General features: G+C 37.3%; 3 protein-coding genes and 2 long non-coding RNA genes across 5 annotated transcripts in view; all 5 read left to right on the top strand.

The window, feature by feature from the left end:
- Window positions 1–3,870: 3,870 nt before the first annotated feature.
- Window positions 3,871–4,405, top strand: LOC107598513 (uncharacterized). Its single transcript, XR_001610570.1, has 3 exons — window positions 3,871–4,031; window positions 4,175–4,216; window positions 4,322–4,405. It is a non-coding gene; the product is annotated as an uncharacterized lncRNA (long non-coding RNA).
- Window positions 4,406–4,520: 115 nt separating this feature from the next.
- Window positions 4,521–5,808, top strand: LOC107598514 (uncharacterized). Its single transcript, XR_001610571.1, has 3 exons — window positions 4,521–4,592; window positions 4,706–4,813; window positions 5,791–5,808. It is a non-coding gene; the product is annotated as an uncharacterized lncRNA (long non-coding RNA).
- A 70-nt stretch (window positions 5,809–5,878) lies between these two features.
- LOC107598543 (protocadherin-1-like) lies at window positions 5,879–8,935 on the top strand. Its single transcript, XM_016289916.1, has 10 exons — window positions 5,879–5,904; window positions 5,995–6,005; window positions 6,230–6,342; window positions 6,455–6,628; window positions 7,049–7,174; window positions 7,263–7,514; window positions 7,647–7,745; window positions 8,088–8,260; window positions 8,361–8,509; window positions 8,646–8,935. Exons 1-10 carry the CDS (start codon window positions 5,879–5,881, stop codon window positions 8,933–8,935), a joined length of 1,413 nt encoding a protein of 470 aa, XP_016145402.1.
- Window positions 8,936–8,973: 38 nt separating this feature from the next.
- LOC107598511 (protocadherin gamma-A4-like) lies at window positions 8,974–11,367 on the top strand. The gene is made up of 4 exons (XM_016289883.1): window positions 8,974–9,231; window positions 10,567–10,677; window positions 10,955–11,146; window positions 11,252–11,367. Exons 1-4 carry the CDS (start codon window positions 9,085–9,087, stop codon window positions 11,339–11,341), a joined length of 540 nt encoding a protein of 179 aa, XP_016145369.1. The 5' UTR covers window positions 8,974–9,084; the 3' UTR covers window positions 11,342–11,367.
- A 2,262-nt stretch (window positions 11,368–13,629) lies between these two features.
- The window catches only part of LOC107598542 (cadherin-24-like), a 3,631-nt gene continuing 900 nt past the window's right edge, over window positions 13,630–16,360 (top strand). The window contains exons 1-9 of the mRNA XM_016289915.1: window positions 13,630–13,719; window positions 14,009–14,104; window positions 14,261–14,424; window positions 14,534–14,575; window positions 14,680–14,769; window positions 14,861–14,950; window positions 15,205–15,312; window positions 15,529–15,642; window positions 15,725–15,818. Coding sequence (XP_016145401.1) covers window positions 13,632–13,719; window positions 14,009–14,104; window positions 14,261–14,424; window positions 14,534–14,575; window positions 14,680–14,769; window positions 14,861–14,950; window positions 15,205–15,312; window positions 15,529–15,642; window positions 15,725–15,818 — 886 coding nt within the window. The 5' untranslated portion in view covers window positions 13,630–13,631. The remainder of the gene's footprint in view (window positions 13,720–14,008; window positions 14,105–14,260; window positions 14,425–14,533; window positions 14,576–14,679; window positions 14,770–14,860; window positions 14,951–15,204; window positions 15,313–15,528; window positions 15,643–15,724; window positions 15,819–16,360) is intronic.

Here is a 16,360-nt window from a genome sequence, read left to right as displayed (position 1 = left end):
TCTGTGTGGGGGGGGGGTTGAAGTGGAGCTTGTGGTAGAGCTTGAGGTGGAGTCTGTGGTGGTGCTTGTGGTAGATCCTGACGTGGAGCCTCTAGTGAGTCAGTCTTATGGTTGGGCTTGTGGCAGGTCTTGCGGTGGGTCTTGTGGTGGAGTCTGTGGTGGAGCCTGTGGTGGGTCTTGTGGTGGAGCCTGTGGTGGGTCTTGTGGTGGAGCCTGTGGTTGGTCTTGTGGTGGAGCCTATTGTTGGTCTTGTGGAGGAATCTCTGGTTGGTCTTGTGGTGGAGCTTGTGGTGGGTCTTGTGGTGGGACTTGATGTAGGCTTTGAGGTGGTGCTTGAGGTGGAGCTTGTGGCCCTGGAAGTGAAACTTGATGTAGGCCTTAAGGTGGAGGTGGATGACTGAGGTGGGGTGTCATCGGGATTGTCCTCTTCACCGGGATTGTCCTCTTCATCGGAATTTTCCTCTTCATGGGAGGCGCTGATGGTTTTAATGAAGTTAAGGTTGAAGTCAGAGCCTTTGGCCTTGCAGACAACTGCCTCAAAAAGAAAAACGCATATGGATGAAGGTAACCTCATAGCTGCATATCATGTGACATGGAAATATAGCCTCCTGAACAATCTGAAGGAAAAGTAACTCTATTACTCACGTCTAGCGACAAGATCAATTCTTCTCCCAAGACCTTAATGTCCTGAAACCGTGCAGCCTCCAGCTTGGCCTTCAGCTCACATTTACTCATAAACCGTCCCTCAGTCACACTGGATCCCAGCAGAACCAGAAGCAACATCTTCATTGAGAGAATTTTCTTCATCTCTTTCTGCTCTGAAATCTGGAGATTAAACACACAGGAAAGTGAATGCAGAGATAAATATGATTATTTTGTTAGGCTTCACACTTTTTTGCTTAAGTACATTTATATTTAAGTCGGTATGTAACTTGCAAACAATCTTATATTTACTGAGAATTCACCTTGTTAATATGACTGTATAGCAAGTGGAATGATGAAATAAAAAATAGTTTATTATTTTAGCTCTAAAATGCAAAAAATACATGCATGTAGATTATGAAATAGATAAGACTGTTTCAATTTATCAGACATTTATCATTTCGTGACAACCCTGCAATCATCCAGAGACAAGAACCATATTAAAATGAGTCTTCCCATTCTGTTGTTGGAGATACAGATGAATGAGTCTTCAAATGTTCCTCAGTCTTCTTCTGTACCCATCAGACTTACATATGTTTGAATCGCCTGTACTTTTGGTTCATTCCACCATTATTGATATTTCTTAGAATTTTCGTTTAACATGTTCCAAAAGACTTATCAAGACGTCAAGCCAAATGTACAATTAAAGCACTGATTCAAAACAAAAGATTTGCAAAGCTCTACCATCACTAGTAAAACATCCACATAATAAAATGATATGGAAAAATATCTTAAAACAATTATTTTTGAGAGATTCGATTTTAACAACCTAATCACGGATCACCTAATCAATATTTAAATGTATATAATCTAATTGGAAACCATTTTGTAATGTGATTTTAGCAACACTTCAGTAAAAAGCCAGGTCTTCTAACACAGCAGTGCATGGTGTGAATTGCTCGTTGTCACATATCTGTTTAGCCTGTACAGCATGTTCAATTGCAGGCCAAAGTCCAGCATAAAAGTCTTTAGATTTATAACTTAAATATGGGCTTTTGGTGTCATCCGCTTACGGTTATTTTGGTACACAAAACTTTAGGTTATCTTGCTGTTCTAGTTATTTACTCATTAGCAACTAATCAATCAGAAGTATTACACATTCACAGAAAAAAGCTTACTTCCAAAATAAGATGGATAGCCCCAGATGACTGAAACAATTGCATGAGTAGAAATGGTGGAACAATATCAAGTAAAGGCCAATAACAAAGTCAGAGACTTTGTCACAAAATGTCAGATATCCTCAAATAAACTTGTAACATGATTTTTTTGGCTACATCCCGTCCAATATGCAGTCAATCCTGAATAATTGGCCTCTATGAAGCACCTTTGATACCAGCTTACACATCTTTATTTGAGGCCATAACTGTTTATGGCATACAATTAATAAACAGCTCAGAGACCAATATTACACAACAAACAGTCATTCTCTTCACTGCCAGGCTTCTTAAAACAAGCTGCACTGACGGTGAATTGTGGAAAAATGGTCTTATTCTCCATTTTAATTATTTTAGCCTGTCTGCATGTCCACAGTGTAAGGAGTGCTATCGGTAAGTAAAATTTATCCACAACCAGCTGAAGTAACAATATTAAATTCAAACATTTGGATGTGATGCCTAACCTTTTAGTAGTTCCATTTAATTCTATCGATTGTCTGTCGTTTAAAAGCATGTGTTTTAAAGGACAAAGCTCTTCTAATGAATTAAAATGCCTGTCAGAATTTAATAGGAAACAATTTTGCTTACTAATATAAGTGGAGTGATTTAAGATTAAATTACATGAGTTTGGACAATGGAGTTTTCACCAATTCATATTCGTTGTTAAATCAATACACTGTATGATTTAATGTATTTTGTGCTACTGAGTTCAGGACTTTAGCTGTTTGTTAAATTCTTAAACCAATGACTTGTTACTGTTTAAGGTTCCACGCAGATAAACTGTGCAACTGGAACTAATATCAATGTAGGGAGCGTCCTGGAGGGATATGAAGGTGAGATATGCCCACATGACTTAACTGAATAATATTAGTCCACGCTACTATTGCAAGTAAAAAACAATATTTAAAGAACAACACTGATATTATCTAGTATTTATGTTTTAGATTGTGTGTTAGAATATGCATTTAAATGTGTATTTAACCTGACCTAAGGTGATGTAGAGATTCTCACTAATATCGGACCAAATGATCGTCTGCTTCTGGAGGCATATCTCTTTCCTATTGGTTTGGAATTTCTGGAGCTGATTTATTCTGATGGAGATTCAACCGCTACTGTACGAACCAAAAAACCTCTGGACGCTGATGAACTAAAGGAGGTTTGTTCCAGCCTCACTGATTCATTGAGTTGGTAGAGTCTCAGCTAGTCTCTACTGACTTAACTAAGCTTTCTTTACCAATTCTGACATAGCTGATAATATTGCTTTTTTTTTTTCCACTCTTTGTATGTTTTATTTCTTCTAGCATGGAGAGAAATTATATTATTCAGTCACCTGCTCAGGAGGGGTATGTTTATTTAAACAACAACATTATGAAATAAGGCAAAGCATTATAGAAATAAATATCCAGCACATAAACCTTGACTAAAAAGTTTTGATTGTTCATTTCAGGTGCAAAACATCCGGACGGTAGACGTTCTGGACGTCAATGACAACCCTCCGATCTTCCAGAGCAAGTAAAACATCCACATAATAAAATATGGAAAAATATCTTAAAACAATTATTTTTGAGAGATTCGATTTTAACAACCTAATCACGGATCACCTAATCAATATTTAAATTTATATAATCTAATTGGAAACCATTTTGTAATGTGATTTTAGCAACACTTCAGTAAAAAGCCAGGTCTTCTAACACAGCAGTGCATGGTGTGAATTGCTCGTTGTCACATATCTGTTTAGCCTGTACAGCATGTTCAATTGCAGGCCAAAGTCCAGCATAAAAGTCTTTAGATTTATAACTTAAATATGGGCTTTTGGTGTCATCCGCTTACGGTTATTTTGGTACACAAAACTTTAGGTTATCTTGCTGTTCTAGTTATGAATAATATTAGTCCACGCTACTATTGCAAGTAAAAAACAATATTTAAAGAACAACACTGATATTATCTAGTATTTATGTTTTAGATTGTGTGTTAGAATATGCATTTAAATGTGTATTTAACCTGACCTAAGGTGATGTAGAGATTCTCACTAATATCGGACCAAATGATCGTCTGCTTCTGGAGGCATATCTCTTTCCTATTGGTTTGGAATTTCTGGAGCTGATTTATTCTGATGGAGATTCAACCGCTACTGTACGAACCAAAAAACCTCTGGACGCTGATGAACTAAAGGAGGTTTGTTCCAGCCTCACTGATTCATTGAGTTGGTAGAGTCTCAGCTAGTCTCTACTGACTTAACTAAGCTTTCTTTACCAATTCTGACATAGCTGATAATATTGCTTTTTTTTTCCACTCTTTGTATGTTTTATTTCTTCTAGCATGGAGAGAAATTATATTATTCAGTCACCTGCTCAGGAGGGGTATGTTTATTTAAACAATAACATCATAAAATAATTAAAGCAAAGCATTATAGAAATAAAGATTCAGCACAAAAACTTCGATGAAGTCTTCATTGTTCATTTCAGCTAAAAAACATCCGGACAGTAGACGTTCTGGACGTCAATAACAACCCTCCGATCTTCCAGAGCAAGTCATACAGCGCCACAGTGTCAGAGGTGTGTGTAATGTCACGTCTCTATACAGCTGTAGTGTGTTTGGTCACTGAGAGATCTCACTTCTCTTAGTAAACCCTGTCTTTTACTCCAGACGATGACTGTGGGTTCAGATGTGCTCAGGGTGAGGGCTGACGATGCCGATGTCTCTCCAGAAAACAACAGAATTACGTATTCAATACTGGTGGGTCGTGAACAATTCTCATGAATTTGATATATACAATAGGCTGCATTGTGCAACAGCTATGTAAGCTCAGCTTGTGTCATTTTAATTGATCACTGCCACTCTATTAACAGTCTCCAGTACCAGATGACTTTGAAGTGAGACAGGACGGTAACATCAGGTTGAAACAACGTCTGAACTACAACAATGTTCAACAGTACATCTTCACTGTGAAAGCTGAAGTAAAAGACAAACTTTCTCACATCCTACCAGTCCTGCATCCACATCATTATGATCACTAAATTTCAAAATATTGCTCGTCTATCATTCGAAGCATAGTTCTGTCATCATATACTCACTTGTGGAACTCAAAAAGAGATGTTTAGAAGAATGTCCAAGCTGCTTTTTCCATACAGTAAAAGTGTGAGGATCAGGAAAGGCATTGGTGATGACAGGATTATGATTTATGGACTGAGAACTATCATTTTAAGGTTGATAGTAATTCAACACTACATAGTAAAAATGTTGGGTTGCACATATTGGATCACTATGTTGGGTTATTTAAAAAAATATATTATTATTATTATTTTTAGATTGTTGGGTTATTTTAGTAGCAATCCAGCAAGTTAAAATAAAGTATAGCTTCTGCAGTGACAGTTAAAATTTATACAGTCCAGTCAAGAGACACCAGCAGCAGCTTAATTATGAAAGGTAAAGTTTTTTATTTATTTATCTCTTATTAATTATTACTTACTAAATGTGAAATATATCCCAAAACCTTTATCTTTGTCATTTTAAAATAAAGTTAAAATTCCTTGACAGTTTTATTGCATAATGTCCTGAACTCCAGAGAATGAGATGTAAATGAATACACTTTTCCAGCTTCCTAAAATTAATAACTATAAACCATTAGCATATAGATAGATAGATATTGATATGTGTATTTGTTTTTGAATTTTCTCTCTCTTGTATTTGATAAAAATCTGTATATTTTATATTTAAAAAAATGTTTGCTATTGTTATTATATCAAATAAAGATTTGGTATTTGAAAACAAAGTACAAAATCAATTTTAATGTCATGAAAAATTATAATAATAGTAAATTCAGTGGTTGGGTGACTTTCAACCCAACTGACTGAGATGAGATTGTTTCATTAGGTTAAAATAAGCAGTTGGGTTACTAGTGGGGTTATTTTTAAGTGAGTTTGATCTCTTGCAGGATAAAGGAGGACTCAGTGACACAACAACTGTTACAATAACGGTGAAAGATTTTGACAACCTAAACCCTTATTTTGATCACAGTCTCTATGAAGCATCCATTGAGGAAAATCAGGTAAACGACATTTCAGAACGATTAAAGCTTTAAATCCATGTCTGACCGAACAAATAAAACCCTTTATGTCTTTTTTTTGTCTGTGCCCAGGCAGGACAATTGTCAGACTTCACTCCTGAGGAAATAAAAGCTCAAGATGGCGACACGGGCATCAACGAGCCTGTCGTTTACAGCATAACAGCAGGTGCCATTAACAGAATTACATGACCTGTGCCCTAATCTAATCAATAAACAATAATGTTTCTTAAACCGATCTAAATAATGAAATGATCTGAGTTACATTTCTGATAATAACAAAGCACATATATCCATATTTCCGTTCCAGTCCTTCCAAATGAATATCAGAGCAACTTTGAAATCGACCAAAACAGTGGCGTCATCTCCGTGATAACAGCACTAGACAGAGAGGAAATTGACCAGATAACGGTTTACATACAGGTATAGCACGTTTCTAAAGTCATTCATTTAAAAAGATGATGTTATGAATCTGAAGAGATTTCAGTATTTTGATTCTTCATGTTTTCTCATCAATGTTTCCTTGTAAAAACAGGCAGCTCAGCAGGATGATGCCAGTAAGACGGCAAACACTGTGGTGTCTGTCACCATTGAAGACGTGAATGACAACCCGCCAAAATTTGAGCAGGATGAGTACACGGTGTCTATTCTGGAAAATTCACCACAGGACCAGTTTGTGCTTCAGACTAGAGTCACTGATCTAGACCTGGTACTGTTCCTGAAAACCTCACTGTCTGTTTGTACAAATAAATAATAAAAAAGTAACACTTTATTTTAAGGACCAATTCTTATTAGCATGCATATTACTAGCATATCGGCTGTTTATTAGTACTTATAAAGCACATATTAATGCCTTGTTCTGCATGACCAGATTTTAGATCCCTTAATCCTCGATAGTTAATAGTTAGTTAATAGTGAGAATTGGTCCCCAAATTAAAGTGTGACCAAAAATACACACTCACAAACACTAAAAGGACGAATCTCATCAAAACTGACATGAAATGTCTAGGTTATAAGTATACAAAGATCTACACTGTAAATAATCCTCAAACTTCCAACCAAGTAAGCCTTTGCCAAGCCAGAATTGTTGTTTTGATGCACTTACCTTTTCTTGTTTCTTTCCGATCAGGGTGGGTTCTCTAAAGGTCACTTTATCATGGACAGTGATACCTTCGTTATCAACAGTCAAGGAGTAATATCACTCAAGAGCGATGCCACCTTGGATAGAGAAACTATAGGCAATTACATTATACAGGTACAATGCAGACATCATATTCATCTCTTGAACACAACTATTCACAACATATTCATTCTAAATGGGATGCTTGCGTTGTTTTCTTTAGGTAATAGCTGTAGACCAGCCTGATGATGGTTTCAACTCCACAGCTCAGGTCAACATCACTGTTCTGGACGTCAACGATAACAACCCACAATTCCTTCCTCTCCCAGAGCGCATTGAGATTCAGGAAGGTGTTTACACTCCCTCATCACCTGGAGAGGTGTGCGTGATATCAGCCACAGACTCTGACATTGGAGAAAACGGACGTGTCGCCATCACTACTTACTCACACAGTGGACTATTCAGCTTCAGAGAGGTGAGAGGACTTACGAGAGCTGTCACTGATTCTTAGAGTGCCTATCTACATGATATCATATTTTTATAGACATTGTAATGTCAGTGTCCAGATCTTTCTCTGCTTGTACCAAAATATTTCCTTTTCTTGTAGGATGGGACTCTACTAGCTATCGAGGCGCTGGATCGGGAGACACAGGACGTGTATGATGTGGTCATTGTTGCAATGGATCATGCAATCCCACCAAGAAATGTATTAATTTCCACTTATTTGCATGATTGCATGGTGTGACTATATGTACTTTAATACAGTTTTGTAATTGTATTGACTGGAACAAACTTAGTCTCCACAACAGACGGCGTTCCCACAGACTGTTCACAGATTGGCTGTTGCATATTAAAAATAATGCAAAAACTTCTCATAATGCAAGCATCTTATTGGCAAGCTTTACGCAACAGTCTGAGAGTAACGGGTTTATCTGTCTGGCAGAATACAAATCTATGTTTGTACAAGTGATTCTAAGGAAGAACTAGTTGTTTGGTTTGTATTAGAAAGTTTGAAAGATTTTCCATGTTTTGTGTTTATTTTCTGCAGAACATCACCACAGTGAGGGTCAGTATCACAGACGTCAATGGCAACGCTCCAGTCTTCAGCTCTGACACTTACAGCAGAAGCATTCTGATTAAAGACGCCAAGGTTGGAGAAGTACTGCTGACAGTCTCTGCCACAGATAAAGATGCCGGATCCAACGCAATCATTAGCTACAGGTACAGCGCAAGACTAATATTCTGTGGCTTTAGAATCATTAATATGAAGGCAAAACCATGAAAACACTTACCTACATGCATGAATGTTGTCTTTCTGTAGTTTCTCTGAAGACTCTCCCATGGTTGCACTGGACGCTGAAACAGGAGACATCACTTTGACCTCTGACCTTAGTGAGGTCACAGAAGACACACTGCTAACCCTGACTGCTATTGCGACAGATCATGGAACACCAGCACAGTCTGATGAAGGTTTGAGTGTAACTTGTTCCCACTTATATAAATATAAAAAAGGCAGAAACATGTCTGCGAGCGCCAAGTGTTAATACAGCTGTTACTGCCTTTCAGCATTCATTCTTCATAAATTCATCCTTTCTTCTCTCTATAGCCAAAGTCTTGATTCATTTCAAAACTGACGGTTTGGCTTTTGAGAGCTCCTCTTACAACTTTACAATCAAGGAGAACGAACCTGAGGCCACGATAGTAGGCAAAGTCAAGGCATTAACAGGGAGTCCACTGGTTACAGTCAGCTATAACATGAAGTCACACAAGGATGTCTTCTCTGTGGATGGTGAGGGAATCATAAAAGCTCTCAGACCACTGGACAAGGAGGAAGAGGAGTGGTACATCCTCACAGTAGAGGCCATAGACTCCAGAACTCCTCCAAACACTCTATAGCCAAAGTCTTGATTCATTTCAAAACTGACGGTTTGGCTTTTGAGAGCTCCTCCTACAACTTTACAATCAAGGAGAACGAACCTGAGGCCACGATAGTAGGCAAAGTCAAGGCATTAACAGGGAGTCCACTGGTTACAGTCAGCTATAACATGAAGTCACACAAGGATGTCTTCTCTGTGGATGGTGAGGGAATCATAAAAGCTCTCAGACCACTGGACAAGGAGGAAGAGGAGTGGTACATCCTCACAGTAGAGGCCATAGACTCCAGAACTCCTCCAAACACTGCAGAGACAATGGTATTATTCTCACTACAAACTAAGGCCGGAAACATACTATGCAAACAAAAGTGACATATCATGAAAATCTGACTTTTTCCACGTTTGAGTGCTATAATCTGGTCCCCGGTGCATCTACCAACCCAGAAACCGTGAAAAAGAACAAACCAGTAATTTTTTGGTAAGCCTTTCTCTGCAAGCTTGTGAAAAAACAAGTGCATCAGATTTCACTCCTCCCATGACGTAGAAAGGGGATCTTATTATAATATTACCGCCCCTTAATCAGCACGTTTCCACCCAATGGCGCCACCATTTTATTTTCGCAAGTGACAATGGTGTACCAGTTGTAACTCCATTGCGAAAGTTTGAGCAAAGCATGCTAACTGTTCGGTCTTTGGCTGCACTGATGAGCACAGACCACTATTTAGAGTCCCAGCCTCAGAGCTTTATTTTCGCAAGTGACAATGGTGTACCAGTTGTAACTCCATTGCGAAAGTTTGAGCAAAGCATGCTAACTGTTCTGTCTTTGGCTGCACTGATGAGCACAGACCACTATTTAGAGTCCCAGCCTCAGAGGAGACAAGAGAGCCGTGGATTTATTGATTTATTTACTATATAGTACGCTGCTGCCACACACATCTAATATAAACATGGGATTTCTTTCCCATCTGTTTACCTTCACAGACATAACCGACTGTTTTTGTAACTCGTGTTTTTAACATAAACTTGTGTGTATTTGACAGTTTAAGCGCAATAAGATGTGAAATAACTTTTTAGTTTAGTACTCGCATGCCATGTGAAAGCCGCTTTCTGTGCATGCGCGTGCAAGAAGTTAAAACTAATATGATTTAAAACGCATGATTTCAGCCCAACAGACCTGATAATCAAAACCATACATGTTTTTTAGCAGAGTATCTGAGGAATGAGCTGTAAAGGCACAGCTCTATTCTGGAAAAGGGGGCGGGGAGCAGCAGCTCATTTGCATTTAAAGATACATGCCCGAAAACAGCATGTTTCTGCTTCCACTCAAAACAGGAATTTTCAAAATTATATAATAAATGGTCCGTGGGGTATTTCGAGTTGAAACTTCACAGACACATTCTGGGGGACACCTGAGACTTATATTACATACTGTAAAAAGGGGCATAATAGGCCTCCTATAATATCCGAACAACACATTGTCCTGTTGTACATGAGGCAACAAAGTAAACGCAGCAAGTACTTTTGTTGTATTTGAATCCTGAAAGACCTTCACAGGAGAATATGTTTCTGGCCTCGCTCTTGTACATGCCAAAGTCACATACTGACACAAGATAAAAAAATATTAGCATTGACTTTCTCTCACTTAATTTTCAGGTCAGTGGTCAGGTTGTGAATGTGAATGAGGCTCCTGTGTTTGATGCTACAATATATGAGGCCCAAATCCCCAGTAAATCTCCATACAAATTCCCTATAGTGAAGGTTCAGGTAAGTGAAAAATGTAATAAACTGCAATAATGAACCTTGGCATGTAACTTTTCCCATACGTGCTATTGGCATCAATTTTGCCTCAGATCATGCCTTATTTGGGAGATGTGGGCTGCTTTTTTTAAGTGATCAGAATTTTCTGTTCGTGTTTATAGTTTGGTGTCTGAAATGTTTCTCCCAAAAAGAAGCTAAGCTGCTAGCCAACAAACTATAACTAAACCAAATGAAAATGCTATAGACTAGGTTGCAACTGGTTGAAATGTTGTGTTTCCTTCAGGCATCAGACCCTGATGTGGGCGAGAGCTCAAAATTGCAGTATTCCCTACTGGAGCACTGTCCACTGCTGGATGTAGAGGCAAACACTGGTCAGCTCTACGTACTGGATGTATCCGGTTTTGGAGATGGTCTGTTCACCTTACAGGTTAAAGCCACTGATGAACTCGGACTGTTCACAACTACAACAGTAATGGTGAGCAGAGTTGTTTCAATGCCATTTCGATTGAAAGCCGTAAAACAGAGCCATCAATGCAATGCATTCAATGATCAAATAAACTTTTTTTGTGCTTGCCTGCAGATCAGAGTGAGAGAAAGTGCAAGTGACAACTTTGTGGTCATTCCAAAAAAGCCTATGTTCAAACTGAAGAAGATGATACCAAAGAAATGATGCCCCTGCTCGGCATGGGCTCTTTGGAGGATTGATGTGTGTACTATACAGTATTTCCAAGTCTTGAACAAAACAAAACAGAGTTTTTTGAACCAGTTCTTTTAAATAAACACAGTCCTTTCTGGTTTACAAATTAATTTAAACGATTCTCTCACAATGAATGTGTTACGGGGCTGACGAGACGTGAGACTTGCGGATCCATGTGCAAGCTTTATTTGTGGAGGCATAGGTCAGATGGCAAACAGGTATATGGAGGGCAAAACACAAGAATAGTCCTAGGGCTAGCGCAGGTCGACGGGTTCATTGGTACTTTTGAGCACTGTGTGTTTTTCCTCAGTTCTTTGTGAAAATCCTCGGTGAGAATTCTGAAGGTACAGAGGTGTTAATATCTCAACAAACTCAGAGACACTACAGCCAGAAGCTACATAAGCTTTATATCCATAGACACCTATTATTATGCCATGTAGGCTAGGTAAAAGAGTGTTTTGAATTACATGATTTTAATGCACAACATGGAGGCAAAAAACCTCCAGATGCAAAGCTTGACTGAAAGTGTAAACACAACAGTTATTTTCATTATTTTGGCGACGGATGATTAGATCTAGCATTCTGCCTGCTTTAAATCAGACAGATGCTAGTATTAAAATAAATACTAGTACATTGTATTAATAAATAAAATGAACATATTTGACAATAAAACCATGCAAATGAACAGATCATTGATTTACTAATTTGTTCGTTCATTCATTCATGGTTTTTGCTGGTATTCATTAGCGATGTAATAATTTACTAAATATTTCTGAAATGGAAAAAAGTCATATTTAATAATATAATAATAATTAGACCCACACATACACTAAATTATGATTGCACATTAGTGCCATGCTAAAAACTAAAACAAATCTAAAATTACGAGATTAAAGTCAAAATGTTTCGAGAATAAAGTCTAAATATTTTGAGAATAAAGACAAAATGTTGTGAGAATTAAGTCAAAATTATGAGAATAAAGTCAAAACTATGAGAATAAAGTCAAAATATTTTGAGAATTATGTCAAAATGTTATGAGAATGAAATCAAAATTACGAGAATAAAGTCAAAAGGTTTCGAGAACAAAGTCAAAATTATGAGAAAGTCAAAATTACGAGAATTAAATTGTAGCAATTAAAGTTATAATATTTTGAGAGTATTTTGAGAGTCTCCGCTTTCAAATTCTGTCAGTTTAAATAGAAAAAATATGTCTTGCAATGATGTTTTTTTCATGCTCTTTAACATGGCGTGACAAATCGCTGTATTCACCTCAGTTTAAGTGGCGTGTGAATCCATCATCTTTCCAATCACAATGAGACATTAGTTTCATTAAATTAAGCTATAGCCTACTGTTTTTTTTTTCATGTCTTCTGATGTGCCTTCATGTTTATATCGTGCTATAACTGCTAAATAGGAAAAACACATTTATAGTTTCCATTTAGTGATAAAAATGACAGAATTTGAAAGCTGAGTAAAATGTTGGTGTAATATATATATATATATATATATACAACACTGGCTCATACAAATAAGGAACATAACTAGTTAGCTGTGCCAAAGTCCAGCATAAAGGTCTTTTGATTTATGACAATGGATGAGTGGTTATTATTAAGGAAGGAATAATGTACTTTTTATAACTGCAAATAAAGGTCACAGATATGAACTTATATCATCCTACAGGGGTTGGTTTTACTATAATGAGCGGTTGACTGTTCAGTATTCATCTTATTACCCAGCCAATTTATGAATAAATTGTAAGTTAAATATTGATTAGAGTTTCAATTATTCCATTATGTGACAAGAAAGAGTATTACCAGAGACAAAGCACAGCGTATGAAATCAGTTGCCAGACAACAGCCAAATATACAGTTCATTGGTCATTTGACATTAGAGTGTTGCAACTGTCCAATCAGAATGAAGTATTCTGGAAGGCTGTATAATAATAAACAAGAATAGACCTAAGTGACTAAAACCATTGCATGAGAAGAAATGATAGAATGAGATAAAGTAAAGGTCGATATCAAAGGTTCAAAATCTTAGATATCCTCAAATAAACTCGTAACAAACTTCTTTCCAAAAAATCCCTCCCACATCAATCCTGCATTATTGGCCTCTATGAAGCACCTTTGATACCTGCTTACAGCAGAGGCCATAACTGTTTATGACATACAATAAAGAACAGCTCAGAGAGAGATGTTACACAAGGAATAGTCATTCTCTTCACTGCCAGGCTTCATAATACAAGCTGTGCTGACAGCGGATTATGGAAAATATGGCCTTATTTTCAATTTCTTTATATTCTCTATTTATTTTAGCTTTTCTGCATGTCCATGGCGTATGGAGTGATACTGGTAAGTCAAATTTATGCCCGTCTAATAAAGTGAAATACTTGACAAGATTTAACAGGAAGTAATATAACTTAATATTAGTATAATAGCTATATTTCAAAGTGATTCAATATTTTATTCCATGAGTTCTAAACAAGTAATATTCAATATACAACCAGACACTATGCTGATTTGATTTAGAATGGCAACTGAAGCACGTCACCAGCATATCAGCAAAAACACTGAAAATAAAAATGATGGCCAATTCTTGATTTATTGTGTGATTTAATGTTGTTTGTCATACTGAATGTAGGCTTTCAGCTGTCTGTTAAGTCTTTAAGCCAATCACAGATAAACTGTGCAGCTGGAACTAATATCAATGTAGGTAGCGTCCTGGAGGGATATGAAGGTGAGATATGCCCACATGACTTAACCAACTGAATATTAGTCCACGCTACTATTTGCAAGTAAAAAACAATAAGAACAACACTGATATTATCTAGTATTTATGTTTTAGATTGTGTGTTAGAATATGCATTTAAATGTGTATTTAACCTGACCTAAGGTGATGTAGAGATTCTCACTAATATCGGACCAAATGATCGTCTGCTTCTGGAGGCATATCTCTTTCCTATTGGTTTGGAATTTCTGGAGCTGATTTATTCTGATGGAGATTCAACCGCTACTGTACGAACCAAAAAACCTCTGGACGCTGATGAACTAAAGGAGGTTTGTTCCAGCCTCACTGATTCATTCTACTGACTTAACTAAGCTTTCTTTACCAATTCTGACATAGCTGATAATTTTTTTCACTCTTTGTATGTTTTATTTCTTCTAGCATGGAGAGAAATTATATTATTCAGTCACCTGCTCAGGAGGGGTATGTTTATTTAAACAACAACATTATGAAATAAGGCAAAGCATTATAGAAATAAATATCCAGCACATAAACCTTGACTAAAAAGTTTTGATTGTTCATTTCAGGTGCAAAACATCCGGACGGTAGACGTTCTGGACGTCAATGACAACCCTCCGATCTTCCAGAGCAAGTCATACAGCGCCACAGTGTCAGAGGTGTGTGTAATGTCACGTCTCTATACAGCTGTAGTGTGTTTGGCCACTGAGAGATCTCACTTCTCTTAGTAAACCCTGTCTTTTGCTCCAGACGACGACTGTGGGTTCAGATGTGCTCAGGGTGAGGGCTGACGATGCCGATGTCTCTCAAGAAAACAACAGAATTACATATTCAATACTGGTGAGTTTGAGTCTAATGTATGTGATATATTAGCACGAAACTGCATTACTTGTATCAGTAGCTAAATGTAAGTTCTGCCAAGTTAAATTTCCAGTAGGGCTGTCAAACATTTAATTGTGAGTCTAATTAATGGGGGGGTTATATACAGTTACAGTAAAGAAAACTAAATAATAATGTTTATTTAGTAAGCTCAGTTTCTAGTGTATGAATTTATCCATGTGCTCATTTTGATTAATCACTCACTCTATTAACAGTCTCCAGTACCAGACGACTTTGAAGTGAGACAGGACGGTAACATCAGGTTGAAACAACATCTGAACTACAACAATGTTCAACAGTACATCTTCACTGTGGAAGCTAGAGTAAAGACAAACTTTCTCGCATCCTACCAGTCCTGCATCCATATTACTTTGATTACTAAACTTCAAAGTATTTCTCTAGTAGTCTATTCTTTGAAGAAATAGTCCACACAAAAATGAAAACTCATTTATGGAACCCAAAATGTTTAGCAGAACGTCCAAGCTGCTTCCCCCCCCCCCCCATGTAAAGCAGTAACACAACACAATGTGTCTTTGCAGGATAAAGGAGAACTCAGTGACACAACAACAGTTACAATAACGGTTGAAGACTTTGACAACCTAAACCCTTATTTTGATCACAGTCTCTATGAAGCATCCATTGAGGAAAATCAGGTAAACAACGTCAGAGGAGAAGATCCATGCTTAAAACACGTCTGACCACACAAATAAAACCCTCTTTTCTGTTCATGCACAGGCAGGGCAATTGTCAGACGTCACTCCTGAGGCCATAAAAGCTCAAGATGGCGACACAGGCATCAACGAGCCTGTCGTTTACAGCATAACAGCAGGTGCTGATAACACACTACATGACATATGTCCAAATCTAAACAACCTCCTCCACCTGTTTCCAAGTTTCTCACTAAATGTGGCAAAGCTAGAGGTGAAAAGACTCATTTTAAGTCTGATAATATGGAGGGATATAAAAATCCACCAAACAAGCCACATGAAGAACTACTGTAGTAATTTATAGCAAATGTTATAGTGTTTTTGAACCATACTATAGTAAAGTACTTGAATTAATTTGTTGTGGTAATTCTATAGTTGCTGTGATAATATAACAATTACTTTACCCAATACAATACTAAGTTTTCTACAACTATAGGGTATATTATACTACAATACACTACAGTGTATTAGCGTATTATTCGCTATAGTTAATACTACAGTACGTTGTAGCATTCATTAAAGTGTTGTAAATGCTATAATGCTATAATTATAATACACTTTACTATAGTGGTTCAACAATGAACAATGCTGGGTTAAATACAACCCAGTGCTGGGTAACTGGGTAAAAGACCAAACAATTGGGTTGTTTTGACCCAGCGGTTGG

The sequence above is a fragment of the Sinocyclocheilus grahami genome, unplaced genomic scaffold, assembly GCF_001515645.1.
Source record: "Sinocyclocheilus grahami isolate Dianchi unplaced genomic scaffold, SAMN03320097.WGS_v1.1 scaffold252.1, whole genome shotgun sequence".
NCBI lineage: Eukaryota > Metazoa > Chordata > Actinopteri > Cypriniformes > Cyprinidae > Sinocyclocheilus > Sinocyclocheilus grahami.
The sequence above is the reverse complement of the archived record's forward strand: the minus strand, read 5'-3'. Positions and strand labels throughout refer to the sequence as shown.

Coding starts and splice junctions, on each gene's coding strand:
- LOC107598543 (XM_016289916.1), top strand. CDS start 5,879: ATGAAGCATCCATTGAGGAAAATCAG. Junction 7,175..7,262: donor TAGGCAATTACATTATACAG/GTACAATGCAGA, acceptor TGTTTTCTTTAG/GTAATAGCTGTAGACCAGCC. Junction 8,261..8,360: donor AACGCAATCATTAGCTACAG/GTACAGCGCAAG, acceptor GTCTTTCTGTAG/TTTCTCTGAAGACTCTCCCA.
- LOC107598511 (XM_016289883.1), top strand. CDS start 9,085: ATGAAGTCACACAAGGATGTCTTCTCTGTGGATGGTGAGGGAATCATA. Junction 9,232..10,566: donor CAAACACTGCAGAGACAATG/GTATTATTCTCA, acceptor CTTAATTTTCAG/GTCAGTGGTCAGGTTGTGAA. Junction 11,147..11,251: donor TCACAACTACAACAGTAATG/GTGAGCAGAGTT, acceptor GCTTGCCTGCAG/ATCAGAGTGAGAGAAAGTGC.